This window comes from Notechis scutatus, chromosome 14, assembly GCF_049901735.1.
Source record: "Notechis scutatus isolate UNSWTSFEM ecotype Mainland chromosome 14, rNotScu1.2, whole genome shotgun sequence".
In the NCBI taxonomy this organism is placed as follows: Eukaryota; Metazoa; Chordata; class Lepidosauria; order Squamata; family Elapidae; genus Notechis; species Notechis scutatus.
In genome coordinates, this window is record NC_142022.1 from 8,543,642 (window position 1) to 8,564,269 (window position 20,628).

General features: G+C 45.5%; 1 protein-coding gene across 1 annotated transcript; it reads right to left on the reverse strand.

Moving 5' to 3' along the window:
- Positions 1-6,269: 6,269 nt before the first annotated feature.
- EFNA1 (ephrin A1) lies at positions 6,270-18,898 on the reverse strand. The gene is made up of 5 exons (XM_087943757.1): positions 18,592-18,898; positions 9,803-10,098; positions 8,978-9,043; positions 8,198-8,248; positions 6,270-8,042 (listed from the first exon to the last, which is right to left on the reverse strand). The coding sequence occupies exons 1-5, from the start codon at positions 18,690-18,692 to the stop codon at positions 7,930-7,932; spliced, it is 627 nt and encodes a 208-aa protein (XP_087799883.1). The 5' UTR covers positions 18,693-18,898; the 3' UTR covers positions 6,270-7,929.
- Between the last annotated feature and the right edge of the window lie 1,730 nt (positions 18,899-20,628).

Below are 20,628 nucleotides of genomic sequence, written 5' to 3' on the forward strand. Positions count from 1 at the left end.
GTTTGCAGCGCAGCTTCGTTTGGTCTGCTGGAAGCAGGGCCCGGTGATGGAAAAAGAGCTTCAGATGAAGGTCCCACAACTTCTGTATAACAGAATAATATTGGAGCTGGAAGGGACCTTGTGGGTCATCTAGTCTAACCCCCACCCACCCACCCAAGCAGGAGACCCTACTCCCATTTCTGACGGATGGCGGGCCAGTCTCTTCTTCTTGAAAGCCTCCGGGGGAATGAAGCTCCCACAACTTCGATGATTGCACTCCCTCCTTCAAAAATAAAATAAAATAAAACTTTAAGAGGTGGAAAGAGAAGATTTAAATTTTTCAGGTTGGGAAACATCAGCCGGTCTTTTCGCTTAGTGACTGAAGTTACAACCACACTGAAAAAAAAAATGTGTTTCACACTTATGACTGTTGCAGCCTCCTCGTGTTCACTCGATCCAAATTCAGACACTCGGGAGTATTTACGACTGTCCTCCCAGGCTTCACATGATCCCCTTTTATGACCTTCTGACAGGTAAAAATCAAAGCCCGGTTCGCTTAATGACCGTGTTCCTATCTTTAACAACTGCAGGGATTTACTTAACAACAGTGGCCGGCGAGGTTGCAAGAAGGAACCCCCCAAAAAACCTCACTTCGCCAATATCTCACTTAGCAGTGGAAATTTGGGGATGCACACTACAGTCGTAACCCTGTGTGTGTGTGTTTGTGTGTTGTATCCCCTTCCAAAATGTGTGTTTTGTAGCACGGAGGTGTTTTTGCGAGAAACAAATGAGCAATTCTTTCTTTCTTTTTTTTTAAACTTCCTTTCCTTCGGTTTGATCTCGCCAACTTGGCTCAAGGTAGAATATATTGAATTTCTGCTCCAGATTCCTGCTATTGTGACTGTGTGGTGTGGTTCACTTTTTTCCCACGTTTAATCATTCATGAATTGTTCCTTTTTTTAATTGGTTTGTTTCTTCGCGTATTTTTCCTCCTTTCGTTTCCGTTCTGACCTTCACGGTGGAGAATTTGCACAACTCCGCTTGCGGATACGTCGGATCTTCTAGGAAGCCATAAAAACTTTTGCCAGTTTCCCCAAACACGCCACTGTATGGGTGACTCAAAGGATAATTCCCATTGCCCTCAAGGAATGTTAAATAGGAGCCAATGTTGTGCAGCAGCAGTCAAAAAAGCCAAGGCAATCCTAAATTGCATTAACAGAGGGATACAATCAAAATCAAGGGAGGTACTAATACCCCTCTGTAAAGCCTTAGTAAGACCACACCTGGAGTACTGCATCCAGTTTTCGTCACCACACTACAAAAAAGATGTTGAGACTCTAGAAAAAGTGCAGAGAAGAGCAACCAGGATGATGAGGGGACTGGAGGCACAAAACATTCAATGAACGGTTGTAGGAATTGGATATGTCTAGTAAAAAACACAGTAGCAGTCTTCCAATATTTGAGGGTGGGGGGTTGGACTAGATGACCTACGAGGTCCCTTCCAACTCTGTTTATCTGACTTTAATCTGATTTTAATGAACAAAAGGACCAGGGGAGACAGGAGAGCAGTCTTCCAGTATTTGAGGGGCTGCCCCAGAGAGGAGGAGGGGGTCAAGCTATATATAACTGCTAAAGGTAATAAATAAGAATATTAACATGCTATTGTAGGAAAAGGAATGACATATGGAATTTGATGGACACAAAAATAATGTTGTGAAGTATTGTATAAGATAAGGCTATAACTTAATAAGATAAGGTATTGTATAAGATAAGGCTATAACTTAATAAGATAAGGTATTGTATAAGATAAGGCTATAACTTAATAAAAAAATAACGGTATTATTAGAATTGCAATAACTTGTTAAACGTAAATATGATGAATACTATTGTATTTGTATCAAAATAGAAAGGGGAATTTTATATATATATATATATAACATGTTTAGAAATTAAAAAGGGGATAAACAATAGAAAATTATAATTTAATATACACTACATTTGTGAATTGTTATTAGAACTGTATAATCTGGTAATTGCTGCAAATACAATTATTAATATATAATTGGTAGTAAAAGGTTAAGAATATAGAGAGTGACACAAAAAATAAAATATTGTAATATTGAATAATGAAGATTGATAATTTAACAAAATATATGTATGAACATCAAATTTTAAAAGATTGTCCGCTATATTAAACGAGAGGAATATTGTCGTATTTGTGTCAAAATGTAAGACGCTACGGAACCACACTGTTCACACCATGATATTTTTGTTGTAAGAAGAAATAAAAAAATGTATTGCAAATTCAGATGCTTGGCAACTGACTCGTACTTATGACGGTAGGGGATTTAGGACCTTTTTTCATACATATGACAGTAACATTATCCCCATGGTCACATGATCAAAATTGGGCCATTTGGCCACTGACTCATATTTACGACGGTTGTCCCAGGGCCGTGCCATCCTCTTTTGCAACCTTCTGACATGTAAAATCACTTTTTAGGGTGCCATTTTAAAACGGATTAACAAAGTTGGAAGGGACCTGGTAGGGCCATCCAGTCTGACCCACCTCCTCCTCGCTTAACAATGGTGTTCATAATTTAACAAGTGGAGCGATTCACTTAACAGCTGTGGCCAGGAAGGTCGTAGAATAAGGCAAAACTCACTTAACACATGTCTCACTTTGTGACATAAATGTTGGGCTCTATTGTGGTCCAAAGTTGAGGATGGCCTGGTTTGTACTGAAGCAAACCAAAGACTAATGAAGTGTCTGTAACAATTTTAACCTCGGTTAATGTGAATCCTTAAGTTTCATCAAAGTTGGGGTTTTTTTTCCCTCTTTCTTATTTGCTTTTCAGAGGGATGTTTTTTTTAAAAAAAAAGCAGATTCAGGACCTGCGTTCCCCCCAAATCCTTCTATTTTGGTCCTCGATTTGGCACCCATAAAACCTTAAAAAAAATAAAAATAAAAGAAAGATCTCAGCCCCCCACCAAAATATGAAAAACGAGAATGATGACCCATTTCTCATCTCCTTTTGTTTTTCGCCAGCTGGACCACAAAAACCACCGCTGAATAACACAACTTGTCTGGCTGGATCCCTCTCCCAGCTCCCAAACCTGCTGCGGCAGCATAATCCTGATTTTTGTTTCAAAAAAAAAAAGAAAAAAGCAAAATACGCACGCAGGCGCACACACAGACACACACCCCAAACAAGTCCAGACAATCCATCTCACACCGCTCTGACCTACAACCGTCCAAATAGGCTCTTGGGGATGCATTGCAACCCCAAAGCCATCATGCAGCCTCCCCCCGAAAAAAGAAATTTAAAATAAATCTCCACGTTGCAAGAATCCACTGAAGGCGAGTGAGAAAGCAAACAATCCCCTTTTCTTTTCTTTTTTTTGGGCTGTGATGTCATTCGTCTTTCAACAGATTTTCCCACTCTCTCCATCCTTTCGGTTGGCACAGAGAGATGCTTGTTCCAAAAACAAGGCTTAAATATGATTAACTGTCTCTAACGATTGAACCAGTTTCTCCCATTCTGGCTTTCTGGGATGGGCCACGCTGGATTATAGCTAATCTTTGGCTTGCAACCATTTAAAGACCGTTCGAAGCTACGTCGGGGGCTTACAACTGGCTCGCAGCTGGCTTACAACTGGCTTGCAGCCGGCTTACAACTGGCTCACAGCCGGTTTACAATTGGCTCGCAGTCGGCTTACAACTGCCTCGCAGCTGGTTTACAACTGGCCCGCAGTCGGCTTACAACTGGCCCGCGCAGTCGGCTTACAACTGGCCCGCAGTCGGCTTACACCTGGCCCGCAGCCGGCTTACAACTGGCCCGCAGTCGGCTTACAACTGGCCCGCAGTCGCTTACAACTGGCCCGCAGCCGCACAACTGGCTTGCAGCCGGCACAACTGGCCAACAGTCGGCTTACACCTGGCCCGCAGCCCGCACAACTGGCCCGCAGCCGGCTTACACCTGGCCCGCAGCCGGCTTACAACTGGCCCGCAGCCGCTTACAACTGGCCAGCAGTCGGCTTACACCTGGCCCGCAGCCGGCTTACACCTGGCCCGCAGCCGGCTTACAACTGGCCCGCAGCCGGCTTACAACTGGCCCGCAGCGCTTACAACTGGCCCCAGCGCTTACAACTGGCCCGCAGCCGCTTACAACTGGCCCGCAGCCGGCTTACAACTGGCCCGCAGTCGCACAACTGGCCCGCAGCGGCTTACAACTGGCCAGCAGTCGGCTTACAACTGGCCCGCAGTCGGCTTACAACTGGCTCGCAGCCAGCTTACAACGGTTCGTTTTAGTGATTGCTTTACGACAGCGCTCTAAAAAGTGACCGATGAGCGTTTTTCACGTTTACAACTGCCATAACATCCCCAAAGTTCAGACACTTACAATGAAGTGGATTAATTTACGAGTACTCCTCGACCTACGACCACAATTAAGCTCCAAATTTCCATTGCTAAATGAGACAGCGGTTAAGTTAGTCACATGGACGTTAAGCAAATCCGGCTTCCCATGTTGACTTGGCTTGTCGCAGAAGGGGATCACATGACACCACCAACCCCACCCCACCCCGGATCCTGCGACTGTCATAAGTACGAGTCAGTTGCCGAGCGTCTGAATTTGGATCACGTGTGGGGACGCTGCAACGGTCGTTAAGTGTGAAAAATGTCCATAAGTCACTCTTTAGGGCGCCATTATTATAAAATAGATTAACAGAGCTAGAAGGGACCTTGCAGGACCATCCAGTCTGACCCACCCCCTCCCCACCCAAGCCATCACTAAATGAAAAACAGTCACTAAATGAACTGCTGTAAGCCAAGGACTACCTACAGTATATTTAAAGGCACTTAGTTTTATGGATTTACAGCATCTATTTATGGTGGTTACATCCGATCACCATTTTGAGGCGTTCCGACAAGCCAAGTTAGTGAGGGGAGCTGGACTCACTTAATGGCCGTGTGACTCACTTAAGGATGGGAACAATTTGTTTAAACAACCATGGTGAAAAAGATTGTAAAGTCAGGTAGGATTCTTTTAACAACACACACACACGGTCAGTCATATGTCCAGGACTATCTATAAACTTAATTCAGGCAGTGAATTAGTCCTGAATATATGGAGACCCCACTTGGGCAGGGGGTTGGACTAGATGACCTACAAGGTCCTTTTCAACTTTGATTATCTGTTAATAAGCTCCTGGGTTATACCTGTCATGACAGCAAGGTGAAGAGGCTGCACTATAAAAGGAACAGCTTTAAATACACACAGACACACATACACACACACACACAAACCCTTGCCCTTAAACAAACCAGGAATTGTTTGCCCGGAACTTTAGCAAACACAAGATTAAATTTGCTTTGCAACTTGCCAAATCCAGATTTTTGCAGCAGCGGCCAAAGAGCAGGGCTGACTCTTTTCCCCCTTGAAGATGGAGGGAATATTGCAATTTTTTAAAGAAGCAATATACTTTTTTCAAAAAAACCAAACCAAACAACATAAAATATAATGCTTGGCCCTAGCCAAACGGTTTGGGCTGAGGATTAAAGGAGGTCTGCGCAAGTTGATTTATTCATGATGGGTGAAATTTATTTTGCCACTTTGGCTCGTTTCCCCCCCCCCAAAAAAAAGCATTAAAATTGTCGAAACCTTGAGGACTAGAAACTAGAAATCTGTTTGCTCTGACGGCATTGCGCAAGGGCCCCTAAATTCTGCAACTTAACACATTATTTTCCTCCCAATAATGCTTCCCCTCATTTTTTATTGATGTTCTTTTTGATGAAATAAAGAACCGTGTTTGATCAGCAAGGGAGCAAAAAAAAGCAGGTGAAAAGGCGATTTTAAAGCGTCGTTTAAAAATGCATCAAAGGAGCTTTGAAAAAGTCTTGGCAAGCGGCTAAGTTTTATTCGATCCCACGGTCTTGCTCTCCCAATATCCCCAAAATAAATCAAGCCAGACATTTGAACAGACCATAATAGTTATCAAGGCTTCAAGGTTTTGGCCTGGAGTTTTTCCACCTGGCCCCCGAAAGCAAGAAATGAAAGTAAAAATAAAAATGTGGAATTGCATCCAAGCAAGACAGTTTGCACCGTTGTTGTTTTTTTTGCCTTCGTTTGTTTTAAAATTCCATTTACAGGATCGTTCGGGGGTGAGAAAAATCGATTTTCAGGCTCCGCCCCATGCTTTAGGCTCCACCCATTGATCTCCCAAGCTCCGCCCTCTTGATTCCCCCCCCAAAAATGAGGTTGCGCCGTAAAACTCCACACCGCAGCCAGTTTTGTTTTGGTCTTATTTATTCTTCTTTTTTTTAAAACCAATAAAAAAAATGTATCCCGCATCAAACAGAAATATGAAATTACAAATAATAATAAATCCCACAATAAACAGAAAATAACAGAAAATAAATTTCCCCTTTTTCTTGAGAATCCGCCTTCTGCGATCGCCTCCCTGATCAACGTTAAGCAGCCAAAGATTTTAAAGAACCAATTCACAGCGAGCTGATCTCTTGGGAGAGACTAGGACTGGCATCAAAAACCACGACAGCCCCTCCTCGTTTAGCGATGGCCTCGTTTTGTGTCCGTTACGCACCTTTTTGAAAACTTAAATGTTGCGACCTGCTCTCTCGCGCTCAGAACCTTTGCAGGCCCGTACAGCAAGCTTGGAATGAGATGGTCAGCGGCTACGGGGTTTACTGACCAACCGTTTCGCTGAATGACCAAGTGGACAGCCTCCATTGCGGTCACTAAATAAGGACGGCCGTCCTTCGCAGCTAAATGGATCCTCCATGAACAGAGGCAGTTTCCCTCACAACGGACAGTGCGAGGTTGGCATGGAATGGAATAATAACATTTCTGGTTTATGGCTTATAACAGCTGAGCATAGTTAGATATCCAGGTAGTCCTTGGCTCACAATCCTTCGTTTAGTGACTGTTCAAAGTTACGACATCCCTGAAAAGAAGTGACTTATGACCGCATTTCACACTTACGACCAACGTCTCACTTTGCAACAGGAAATTTGGGCTCAGTTGCGGTCGTAAGTCTAGGACTACCTGTGTAAAATGCTAGCAAAACTTTTTATTTTTGTGGCATTTTGGGGGATGCCTCTGTTTTTAACCGATTGCTTCTTGTACTCTAGTGGAGAAAGAGACCCTGTGAGATTCCTCCTCCACAAGATCTGTAGCCCTTACCCAAATCAAAACAGATCTGAAAAAGAGAATTTTCCACCCCTTCGGATCAAAAACCCGAAGCGAACAAACCCAAGTTTTGCTGTCCTAAATTCATCACATATATAAAAGTCTCGTTGAAAATGGAAAATCATTGCTGGGGTTGTCATTCTTTTCCTTTTAATAAATAGTATTGATCCGAGTTCTTGAATCGATATCCTTTGGATGCAGCTTTCCCATCTGGATCGCGAGGACAAAATCCAAGTCACCGGAGTTGCGCGGAAGTCTTCGCCAAATTCAGGTCCTGCCTGTTTTTAAGTCTGATAAATTATTCACATGGTCTCGTAAGTCCAGGAGGGGAGCGGGTGGTTTAGGATGCAGCCCGTATCTTATATCTTGCTCGAAAAGTCCAACAAAGTTTGCTTGAAATGTCCAACAACGTCCACCAAACTTCCGGAGGATCCGCGGTGTCTCCTGACTCGCAGAGGACACGTCTCCGACCCGCGGAGGACACGCCATCTGCTCGCCGTGTTGCTTTCTCGCACCGGGAGTCCAACGAGATCTCTCTCTCAAGAACAAGAGAGGATTTGCATGCTGTCCTTACCACACCTGTGTCGTGCGTTGCGCTTCCTCGCGCCTGGCACTACCGGCGGTTTCGAGGTCGATAACCCTGAAGATCCCACGTTGCCGTCTCGCTCGCCACGTGGACCTCATTGGGATCCACCCTGCCTGGCTCAATCTGGGGGTTCCTTTGGGGGGGGTGAGATTCCCTTCAGGGCCCCCGAGAGAGGAAGACCAATAGCAAGAGGCCGACGAAAGGCAGCGGGCTGCCGAGCCGTGGGGCGGAATTGTACCCCATGCTACGCATCGGGGTGTCCGGATCATCTGTGGAAATCAACGAGGAGATAAATAAGGGAGGGATGTTTGTCTCGTATGTGGAAGGAGGGTGATATGTCTCGTATGCACCCCAAAGATTTTTATTGGGAACGAGGACAACCCCACCGACCCACAATTTCCCAGAATTCCATTTCTGGGCCTACCTGATTGAAGGGTCCCCTTCTGCGTCGGGATGTGGCCAGGTGGTATCAGAGCTACAACGGAAGAAAGAGACAACGTTAAGTTCAGACAACCCCAAATATCTGGATACCCTGAATCCTGAAACCCCCTTCCCCACCTTCCATCTTGACTCCCATCCTTCTCTCTCCCCTTTTTCGCTCTACAAGCAGTCCTCAATGTACAACCGCAATTGAGTGCCAAATTTATGTCGCTAAGTGAGAACTGCTGCATTTTATGACCTTTCCTGCCTCCGTTGTTACGTGAATCGCTGCAGTTCCCAAGTTAGTAACATGGTTCCCCGCCCCCCAGCCTCCCCTCTTCCTCACATACCACTTATTGTGGTATGAAATGAGAGTCTGGCGCCCCATACAAATTGCCCTCATTTAGTGACCAAAACAATTTGGTCATTCCATGAATCAGTCCCTAAGTGAAACATTCATTTTACAATCTTCCTTCAGCTTTCCTTTGCTTTAGAGACCCGCAAAGGTTATACATTGAAAGAACAGAGGTCAAATTAATTTTCATCATTGTCATGATTAAACGGTCGCTGAACGAGGCGCCACTAAATGAAAACCACCTGTATGCACCACCCTGAGTAAGTCTGAATCATGAAACCCGGCAAAGTCATAATTGTCGCTACGCGGCTCCCTTCGTCCAACAAATATTCTCTGTAGGAAAACCTAATGAATTACTTTTTTTTTTTTAAAGAAAAAGCGGAGACGGCGAGACTCGGAAAAGCAATATTTCAACGCTGAAATACTTACTTTTCTTCCCAATCACCTTCACCCTCAATTTAAGACAGGAATCTCGGTGCCGGTGAATCGGTTTTGCTAACCAAAGGAAAAAGAGAGGAAAAATATTTAAAAAGCAGAAAAACTTATTTTTAAAAAATCAGAGAAAATATTTTTTTTTAAAAATCAGCTGGTGAGAATCAGAGAAAACAGAAAACGTTTGAGTAAGGGGGTCAGTCTAGAAGACCTCCAAGGTCCCTTTCAACTCTATTATTCTATTCTATTCTATTCTATTCTATTCTATTCTATTCTATTCTTTCTCTGTTCTATTCTATCTTATTCTATTCTCTATTCTAATTCTTATTCTAATTCCTATTCTATTCTAGTTCTCATTCTATTCTCTTCTTTATTCTAATTCTATTCTTTTTAAATTCTGCTCTAATTCTATTTCTTATTCTATTTCTTATTCTATTCTATTCTATTCTATTCTATTCTATTCTATTCTATTCTCTATTCTCTATTATCATTCTAATTCTGATTCTAATTCCTATTCTGTTCTAATTCTTATTCTATTCTGTTCTTTATTCTATTCTATTTTAATTCTATTCTAATTCTATTCTAATTCTATTCTAATTCTATTCTTATTCTATTTCTGATTCTATTCTATTCTATTCTATTCTATTCTATTCTATTCTAATTCTAATTCTAATTCTAATTCTAATTCCATTCCATTCCAATGTTCTAATCTAGTATTTTATCTTTTACATTTTATTTTTAATCAGGGTGCTTCTGCCACAGATAAACAAACAACCCTACGAGGTTCTGGTTTGTTTTCCACCCCCCGAAAAGGAGACTTACAGATATAATAATATTCATGGCCCTCCCGAAATTCTTTGCCGAGGGTGAACGGTGTGAAACGTTGGAATTTTTCGGAGAGCCGCTCGGGGCCATGAAGGGCATCCGGCCGGTTGCACTGCCAACGAACTTGCTCCTTAGACCGGGGTTTGCAGGTGTCGTATTCCTCCCGTTCCACCAGGTACAAGGTGTAGCGCTCCATCGCGTGGGCGGGGACGCTGTTATCCTCGTAGTGCGGACAGATGATGTCCAAATAGTCGTTGAGGCGGACCTCGACGGTGTAATCCTCCCTCTGGAACCTAAAAACGAGATCCAAAGAAAGGCTTTTAAAAAAAATATAAACAGAACATCAGAATCCTGTTTTTTTTTTACCCCAAACTTCCAAATTCGGCAATCATCCTTACTAACAACAACCCTGCAAGGTAGACACACATACCTCATCCTCTTTTAGGGAATCTACAGCCAAGGGAGAGAAGCCAGATTGGATCAACGGCAGTGTGGTTTGCTTAATAACGAGAGCTGGGAGGGCCTCGCTTAATGACTGAGCTCGCTTTAGGGAATCTAGGGAGGGAGGGAAGCCAGCTTTGTCTGAAGTGATGTTAAGGATATCCTGCCTAAGCAGTGGGCTGGACTAGAAGACCTCCCAGGTACCTTCCAACTCTGTTATTCTCTATTCTGAGCTGGGGTTGGACTAGAAGACCTCCCCAGGTCCCTTTCCAACTCTGATATTGTTCTAATATGGGTGGGAGAACGCAAAGATTGGTTTAATGACTATGTGGATCCTTTAAGGACTGCGGTGATTCTGCTTAATGAAGATAGCCCCCCCAAAAAAGGATGTGAAATCAGGCGTGACTTGGTTAGTGATTTATCTCGCTTAGCAACAGTTCCGGCCTCAAATGTGGTCGTAAGTCAAGATCTACCCCTATACAGGTTGACCAAGGGCATCTTAAGGGCCCCCAGAAACTAAATAACAAGGAGGGAGGCCTGTCAATCAATTTTAAGATTTAAACTATAAAGTATAGTTTAAATCTTATAGTTTAATCCAGAGCTGGGATTATTTCATAATCCAGTTTGATTCTCCCTCCGGCGGGGGAATGTACTGTTTTATTTTTCCCCCAAATTTGCTAGTTGCATCTTCAATCCCCTGGAAATTTAAATACGTTCAGTCTGGCATTACCATCTCCTCATTGCTGGGTTTTTTTTTTAATCTCTTTTTAATCGTGTCGTTTTCAAACAGGCGGCCTTCACAAATCCAATAAATGGGAATTAAAACACTTTCTTTTTTTTTTAATCGAGCGTGTCGTGGAATTAGCCTCCCAGTATATCAATAAGAGCCTGAAAGGGCCTTCGAAACTTTACGGAATAACTACGGTTCCTATCACCCACAGCCAAGATGGCTAACGGGAACCCTGAGGTTACTCGCAATCAGTTTCAATCCATAATCTTGCATTTTTGGCAAAAGGTGGGGGAGTTTTTTTTCACGTACATAAAAGCATTAAAAAAAAAAGTCCCCAGTTTTTTTTAAATCCAGGAATAAATCTCCTCAACCCCCATAAAGTCAAGTATACATGTTGCACATGGTTACTTTTTCCTCTTCCCTCCAGAAGAAATACTAATTTTTATTTGCTCTGATTCTCTTTTCGTTCATCTTTATTAGATGTAATATATTTCAGTTTTTCCTTGAACATTTGCATTTCCAATTCTCTCCTAACCCCAGACGTTTGCAAAATATTCTGCAAGATTTTTATTATTATTATTATTATTATTATTATTATTATTATTATTATTAGTCAGCCAGGTGTTCAGGCTGGGTTTGGCATTTTTGTCTACCTATAGTCATTATTATTATTATTATTATTATTATTATTATTATTATTATTATTATTATTATTATTATTATTTTCATCATCATCATCTATTGAACAGTTAGCCAGATGTTCAGGCTGGGTTTGACGAACGCAAGAAAATGTGCTTAATGGATATAGAGCCTGATTAAGAATATAGATAATGCTATAAAGTAATGTATGAAGAGTTTAAAAAGAAAAAAAGGGAATAGGTAATGAGATTATGGAATTGGATAAGGAATTTAAATATGTAACCGTGGACAGGTTTGTCCTGAAAGGAAAAACCTGGAACCACAATTGTTCACTCCAAGACATGTTTCAAAAAATAAAAATAAAAAATTATTGCAAAAAAAAAGAAAAGAAAATTCCGTTCTGGGGTTCTTGGTGAAGTTCCTTGATTTTTACAGGTGACAATGAGGAGGGAGGGGTCCAGAAGTGACATAAGCTGCATTTAAAGCCCCCCACTTCAATGAAGGCATGCACCAGCTGCTCTACTTCCCTTTTAATCTGATTTTTTTTTAATAATAAAAAAACCCACAAATATATCGCAAGAGGCTTGTGAGAGTAAGCAACATTTGATCTTACTCTGCAAAAATCTCTCCCCCCGCCTGATTTTTATCACAGCCAGACATTGTATTTTAGACATTTTTCATGGTCCCAACATCTTTTAAACGCTGATTATTCCTCCTATATTTTCCTGTTTAAAGATTCAGCGTTTGACATTTCGCTGCCAGGCAGGCAGACTCGATCCTCAGTCCAAAAGGAAGAACCCGAGGCGTCCTCGTCTTACGACCATTTTTTTTTTAAAAGTGACCGAAGTTCCTGGGAGAAAATATAAAAGGGCACTTAGGGGCACAAATCCTCGTGCTTATGACCGTCACAGAATCCCCTACGGTCACGTGATCGCAAAAAGCCAGACGCTTGGCAACCGGTATGCGTTTATGCCAATCCAAACCCTGGAGTGGGGTGTGTGTGTCACGTGATCACCACCCTATCCAGATTTAACAGAGTTAGAAGGGACCTTGGAGGTCATCTAGTCCAACCCCAACCCCCACCCCCGGCCAAGCAGATTGGTCATTTTGATTGATGGCAGTTCAGTCTCTTCTCCAAAGCTTCCAGGGATGAAGCTCCCACACCTTTCCGAGGGCAACTTCTGTTTCAGATTACAGATTAACAGAGTTGGAAGGGACCTTGTGGGTCATCTAGTCCAACCCAACCAAAAAACAAAACAAAACCCAAGCGCCACTCACTGAACAAGGGGAAAAAAAGGTGTGGATGCCTTCCCCCTCCCCGGAAAGCAAGCCAAACCTCTGCGTGACTGTTCCTTGCAAAGGACTCAAAGCAAGGTAAACCATGAATGCTGGTTTATGTTGGCCCCAAAGACCAGGCAGGACGTTAAAACCTTGGAAGGGAGAAATGCTGGTTTGTTTTGCTGGATATGATGGATAGCCTCCCCCCCTCCACAAAAAATGATCTTTTAAGCGAACATATCCCAGTTTCCAGAGGATCCACGCCGAGCGACATTCCAAAGGTGAAGTTAGTTATTAAAGGTTTATCCGCTTCCCCACGCAGCAGCTGGGAATGAAGGAATGAACAAACTATGGCTTCTGCCAAACCGGTCTGACGGGGGCCTCCGCCAAGGCTGGGCCGATCCTTGGCAATAAACCACTTTTAGCATCCTCCCCTTCAAAGGAGAGAGAGAGAGAGAGATACAGGTGCTCTTTCCCCTCCTCACCTGCCCTCCGGGGTTCAAAACCACCCAGGATCTGACCCCCTATTTGCAAAGATCACCCAGGAAGGTGGGCAAAAGGGGTGGGGTGGGGGTGGAGAAATCACCCCACACACCTGGCAAAGTTGCATAGGGAGAGAAAGAAACCCCCCCAAAATAAAATAAAAATAAAATTAAGGTTTTGGAAGCCGAAAAGCCAACGCAGCAAAAAAAAAAAAAAAGGCCAAGGTTTTAGGCTGAGCTGGAATGGGGTGGGTGTGTTTGTGTCTCTCTGTGTGTGTCTGTGTCTGTCTGTGCGTGTGTGTGTGTGTGTGTTTGTGTAGGTGTTGCCTGAACCAAGGATGACCAAAAAAAATACAGACAGGCAACCAAGTGCCCTCCAGATGTTCTGCAGATGTCCCTTTCCTCCCAAACACCTGGACAAGTATTTGTGGCACGAAGAAACGGAGAGTTAGATTCTGGTTGAATTTAAGAAAAGGTGTTTTTTGGGGGGGGGGGAGTAGGGAGGAAAGGGGTCAGGAAAAGGGGGGGGAAATGCAGGAATTAAGTGGGCAAGGGGGGTGTCAATCACCTCCCCCCCAGGTCTGAAATGGGGAGGGGGCTGCCTTGAGGTACGACGGTTGTGTATGTGTTTGTCTTCGAAATTAAACCTCGAGTTCCCACGGATGGCTGCAAAAATAAAAAATAAAAATCGCAGTTGGGAGAATGGTGTTGTCTGACGTCTCCACTTCTGACTCAGTCGGTCTCTCTCGGCCCCGGATTCGAGTCGCCCACAATAACTGCCTCGTGTGTTTTCTCTCTCACCCTCATCCAGCCCATCCTAAAAACACAACCCCTCCCTCTGTTTTTTTTTCCTCCCCCCAGGAGCTGTCATCGCCAGGCGCTGGACCAAACAACTCCGTCTGTCTCAGAAAAGTTGGAAAAACTTTGCAAGATGTTTGTCCCCGAAAAAAAGGGATAAAAAAAAACAAAACCCAAGGAACGCTTCCTGCCCCGGATAACCCTTGGCGCCGTCCCTTGGCCGCTAGCCAAGCCTGGCGGGAAGGAAGAGGCCCGAGGCCAACGGGGCGCCTGGCCTGGGAAAGGAGGACTTGGCTGACCGGCCTGGGGTTCTTTCCTCCCCGCGCCTGGCCTTGCCAAGATTTTCCACCTGGTTGAGTTTCTGCAATGTGGATCCAAAGTCCAGCCTTTTTAAAACAAAAAAAAGGGGGGGAGGAGTAGAAAGGAGGGAGGGGATGTTTGGATGGGGCATTCCTTCTAGGAAGGCCAGAGACCCTCCTTGTTTTTGCCCCGGGAGGTAGAGGGGAGGGGTTGTAAATGCTCCAAGAGTGGAAGTTTTTTTTAAAGGAGAGATTGGATAAACCTACTTGCCAGAAGTGGTATGTAGGGTTTCCTGCCTAAGCAGGGGGTTGGACTAGAAGACCTCCAAGGTCCCTTCCAATTCTTTGTCCTTCCTTCCTTCCTTCCTTCCTTCCTTCCTTCCTATCTATCTACCTACCTACCTACCTACCTACCCTACCTACCTACCTATCCTATCTACCTACTTACTCTATCTATCTATCTATCTATCTATCTATCCATCCATCCATCCATCTTCTATATAACTATCTTATCTATCTATCTATCTATCTATCTATCTATCTATCTATCATCTATCTATCTATCTATCTATCTATCTATCTATCTATCTATCTATCTATCTATCCTATCTATCTATCTACCTACCCATCCATCCATCCATCTATCTATCCACCTATCTATCCACCTATCTATCCCATCCATCCATCCATCCATCCATCTATCCACCCATCTATCCACCTATCTATCCATCCATCCATCCATCCATCCATCTATCTATCCACCTATCTATCCACCTATCTATCCACCTATCCATCCACCTATCCATCCATCGATCCATCCATCCATCCACCTATCCACCTATCTATCTATCTATCTATCTATCTATCCATCCATCCATCCATCCATCCATCCATCCATCCATCCATCCATCCATCTATCTATCTATCCATCCATCCATCCATCCATCCATCCATCCATCCATCCATCCATCCATCCATCATTGTGCGTAACAGTATAGGGTTTCCTGCCTAAGCAGGGGGCTGGACTAGAAGACCTCCAAGGTCCCTTCTAACCCTCTTCTTCTGTTAAACGGTCCCTCTACCACTTCCCACACCCCACAACAACCCTGAGAGGGAGGCTGCCTCCAGTTCAGCTGCTGGAGTGGAGGAAGAGTTAGAACCCGTAGCTTCGTGCTTAGTCCAGAGCCGCTTGAATGACGAGCGGCCAATAAATGGGATACATACATCAATCATTCCAACACCTTCACCTTCCTGTTTTTCCCTCAAGCTGGGCTCCTTGGGCCCCGTGGCAAAGGAGCATGGGAGGTGTAGTCCTGACATCTGGCGGACTGCTAAGACTTTCAGCCCAAAGGAAAACAGGCAGAAACCGAGGGGGGATTGGTGGAAAATAAAAATATCCCCAAAATATAAATATATAGCCGGGTGCACCAAAAAAAAAAAAAAAAAAACGACCAGGGAAGAAGGGCATGGACAAACTGGGGAGGAGGAAGAGGAGGAGGAGGGGAGGGAGAGGAGACCACCTGGAGAGGCCCCCAGCCTTGAGGCGTTCACAACAGGACGCAGCTGCTACGCCTGGGTTTTCCTGCAGAGCCAAACAATTTCTGGAAAAAACACGATGGTTTAACCCTGTGGGTGCCACAGACCTCCACAAGCAACCCCACCGCCATCTCTAAAAACCCAGCCGGGAAAGCCTGCACTCGTCTTACGCTCAGAGGCATGCCTTCACAGGCCCAGGCACACACACACACACACACACACACACCCTTGAAAGCGCCAGTTGCATCACCCCGAAATCAATCTGGAAATAAAGAACCCCAGAGGAAGACGGGAGTTTCTCTCCTTCCTTCTGCCTTGATCCCACTCAAGCCTGAATCTCTCCCCCCCCCCCAGTCTTAACACTACCCCCCACCCAACCACCACCCCCTTCCCCCAACTCGGCACCCCAGATAATCAGGTAACCCCGCCTTGCTCCAAGACAGATTTGCAGACGTCGCCGAGGTGGCGGGCCGCGGAATAACCTCGGGAAGAGAAAAGAATGAAAGCTGTTGGAACTCCCTGCTACTGGAAAGCCATTCCAGACCGGGCTCCCCATGTTCAAAGCAAACCACACGGGGCAGGAGAGCCGGTTAGAAAGGCGTTTCTAACCGCCTGTCCTGGCTTGAAAGAGGATATTTGAAGGGTATTTTACTTTTCTTTTTCTTTTTTTAACAGCGATGGCAGTTGTTGCTAGAAAGTAAGTGCAAGGAGGCTGCAACGAGGAGTAGCTGCAACAAGGAGTAGCTGCAACGAGGAGGCTGTCTCGAAGGGCCCCGCGGCCAGATAGGTGGCAAATAAATTTAAGAATAATAATAACAATAACAATAACTGCCACTGCCCACTCCTTTCCTTAGCGAGGCTGTCTTCACGCCCTTGTGACTGTTCCCAGGTACGGGCCAGGTGCCAAGGCAGGCCTACACACACTGGCTGTTTACAAATGCTGTGTTCCCCTTCCATTCCCTCCTGCCAAGGTGGAAGGGAAGCTCTCCCCAACTCCCAGCAACCCACCCCTCATTCTGGGTCTAAGTTGGCTTGTCTCGCGCACAGGAAGGAAAAACCAGCTGTCCGTTAAGGTTTGGTGGGGAGTTTTAACTCTCAGCAGTAAAAATGCCAGACAGGAGGGAGGGAGGGAGGGAGGGAGAAAGAGAAGGAGAGAGAGATGGAGAAAGAGAGAGAGAGAGAGAAAGAGAGATGAAGAGAGAGAGAGGGAGAGAGATGGAAAAAGAGAGGGGGAGAGAGAAAGAGAGGAGAGAGAGAAAGAGAAAAAGAGAGATGAAGAGAGAGAGGGGAAGAAAGAGAGATGAAGAAAGAGCAAAAGAGAGAAGGAGAGAAAGAAAGAGGGAGAAAGAGAGAGAAAGAAACAGAGATGGAAGAGAGAAAGAGAGAAATAGAGAGGAGAGAGAGAGAGAGAGAGAGAAGGAGAGAGAAGGAGAAGGAGAGAGAGAAAGAGAGAAAGAAAGAGATGAAGAGAGAGAGAGAAGGAGAGAGATGGAGACAGAGAGAGAGAGAAAGAGAGAGAGAGAGAGAAAGAAGGAGAGATGGAGAAAGAGAGATGGAGAGGAGGAGAGAAAGAGAGAAAGAGAGAGATGAGAAAGAGAGAGAGAGGAGGAGAGAGATGGAGAAAAGAGAGAGAGAGAGAAAGAGAGATGAAGAGGGAGAGGGAGAGAGATGGAGAAAGAGAGAGAGAGAGAAAGAGAAAAAGAGAGATGAAGAGAGAGAGAAAGAGAAAAAGAGAGATGAAGAGAGAGACAGAGAGAGAGAAAGAAAGAGAGATGAAGAAAGAGAGAGAGATGGAGAAGAGAGAGGAGAGAAAGAAAAGAGAGAAAGAAACAGAGATGGAAAAGAGAGAGAGAGAAGAGAGAGAGAGAGAGAGAGGCAGGGGTGGGGACGGGTGCGTTGAGGGGAGAGATCACAGCCAAGAGGGAAAGGGGCGTGCAAGCGTGCAAGTTTGCACCAGCACCCCGGCTGGCAAGCTTTGGAGCTGGCACCCGAGTTTGAAAGGGCCCGGTTTTGGAGTGCCACTGAAAATACAGGGAAGGAGTTTTGGAGATGTTTTTGACTCTGGAAGTGGGCGCCGGGTGGGTGGGGATGGGATGGGTGTGGGGAGAACCCCTCCCCTTCTTCCTTAATAGGAAACGCGGGGGGGGGCGGTGTAATCCAAAGGCTACCCGGCTCCTTTAACCCTTTAAATTGAGGCGGTGGGCTCGCTTGGGAACCCAAAGGCGGCTGAAAACGCCTTTGCGCCAGTCTATCCAAATTCAATCCCCTTTTTAGGCTTGGCTGGTAGGGAGTCTGGAAGCCAGCGGGGGCAGAGTGGGGGCCTCCTCGGCTGAAACCGGACACCCCGTTTCCCCGATCCGGGAAGCGGGGGGGGAAGTAGAGGGGTCTGAGCGGAGGGTCCCTCCGCGCCTCTCCATGGCGCGCAGCAGAGCCAGCCTGGAGGGCGCCTAAGGAGAGGACGCGGCCCAAATCGGGGGCTTGAAAGGAAGATGGGGGGTCCTTGCCCCTCCGAGCCTAGAGGCTGCCCTGCGCCCCCTCCCCATCTCTCCCAGAGCCGCCCCCCGTCCATACACGTAAACTCACTTGGGGTTGGTGCTGTTCCAGAAGACCGTGTGCCTCTGCCCGGATACCAGGTTCAGGGCGCAGCAGAGACCGAGCAGCGAGATCCACGGCTGGAAATCCATTCGGCCTGCAATGTCGACCCTCCTTTCTTTCCCTTCTTTGCTTGCCTGCTTCCTTCCTTCCTTCTTTCTTTCCTTCTTTCTTTCTTTCCTTTCTTTCTCTCCTTCTTTTCGCCTTCTCCGACGGCGCGCACCAGCTCAGACTCGCTCGCTCGCCCTGGGGCGCTCCCGCCTTCGCTCCGTGCCGCGCTGGCTGCCTCTCCTAAGCCGAGCAAGCAGTCCCAGCCCGGGTTTAAGTACTGGGCGGAGGTGGGACCGCCCCTGCTGGGCCGGGAAAAGGAGAAGCGTCGAGCGAGAAGCACAGGCTGACCCCAAGCGGTGGCGGCCGCGGCTTTGACGCCTCCTTGCCTTGGGCGAGCGCCAGGCGCACAAAGCTCCCGACACCCGCTCCGGATATTCTAGACAGCAATTGCCAGACAAGTCACAAGTCTCTCTCTCTCTCTCTCTTTCTCTCTCACACACACACACACACACACACGCACCCCTTTCCCTCGTCTTTCCAGGAGCAGCAGGTTGGGCTAGAGGACCTCTGGGTGCCCCTTCCCAAGTGGAAAAGGCGACCCAGGGGCAGGAGTGGCCTCCCCTCCTTCAGAAGTTGTGTGTGGGTGCTCCATCCCTGGAGGTTTTTTTTAAAGAGGAGATGGGACGACCATTGGTCTGAAATGAGAACAGATAACAGATCATCAGAGTTGGAAGGGACCTTGTAGGTCATCTAGTCCCACCCGCCCAAGCGGGAGACTCTGGGATTAAGGGTCTCCTGGCTTGAGCAAGGGGTTGGACTAGAGCACCTCCGAGGTACCTTCCAACTCGGTTATCTTGGGATTCTGAGCAGGGGGGTCGGACTAGAAGACCTCTGGGTACCCCTGCGAAAGTTGAAAAGGCGACCCAGCAGCAGGAGCGTCCCCCCTCACCCCAACTCCATCCCTCTAGAAAGTTGTGTCTGTTCCATCCCTGGAGGCCTTTAAAGAAGGGACTGGTCTGGAATGGGATAGGGCCTCCTGCTTGAGCAAGGGGTCGGACTAGATGACCTCCAAGATCCCTTCTGTTATTCGGCATCCCATCCCACCCCACTTCCCCAGCTTCAGGGAATGTGCCAGGCTACAATTCCCATCTCTGCTAGCCCTAAGCAGGGGAGCTGAGCAGGAGAGCTCTAGTCCCAATTTTAGCCTTAATCCCATATTTTATTTTATTTTATTTTTTATTTTATTATTTTACTTTATTTTTTACTTTACTTTATTTTACTTTGCTTTTACTTTACTTTACTTTACTTTACTTTTACTTTGCTTTTACTTTACTTTATTGTTTTATTTTATTTTATTTATTTCATTTTATTTTATTCATATTTTACCTTGTGGCTTTTGCAAGGGATTGCAAGTGGCCCAGGGTCTCCTCCAGACAGATACAAGAAAAATAATAACCAGAGAGTTTTCCCAAAGAGAGAGAGAGAGAGAGAGAGAAGCGCAAACTTCTAGCCACAACTAACACAAAGACACACAAAGTTTCTGGCTTTGATAAGAGCCTGCAAACAGAAGCCACTTGGAGAGGTTATAGAAAGAGAAACAATGGGTGAAGAACTAAACAAAAGGCCAGCTTACCTCCCAAACAAATAAAATAAGAATAATAAAGAGAAAAGCTAGAAGGAAATCTTGCCCTGTAACTCTTCGAAAGTGAGCTAAGAGAATAAAATAAAATAAACCGAAGCAGGGGGTTGGACTAGAAGACCTTTGAGGTCCCTTCCAACTTGCTTATTCTATCCAAACTAAAATATAATGACATAAAATATAATTACAGGTAATCTTCATCTTACAACAGCTCACTTAGGGACCGTTGCAAAGTTCCAACGGTGCTGAAAAAAAGCGACTTATGGCCATTTTTCACACTTAACGACCTGTTGCAGCATGCCCCAGGCTCACGAAAATCAACATTTGGACACTCGGCA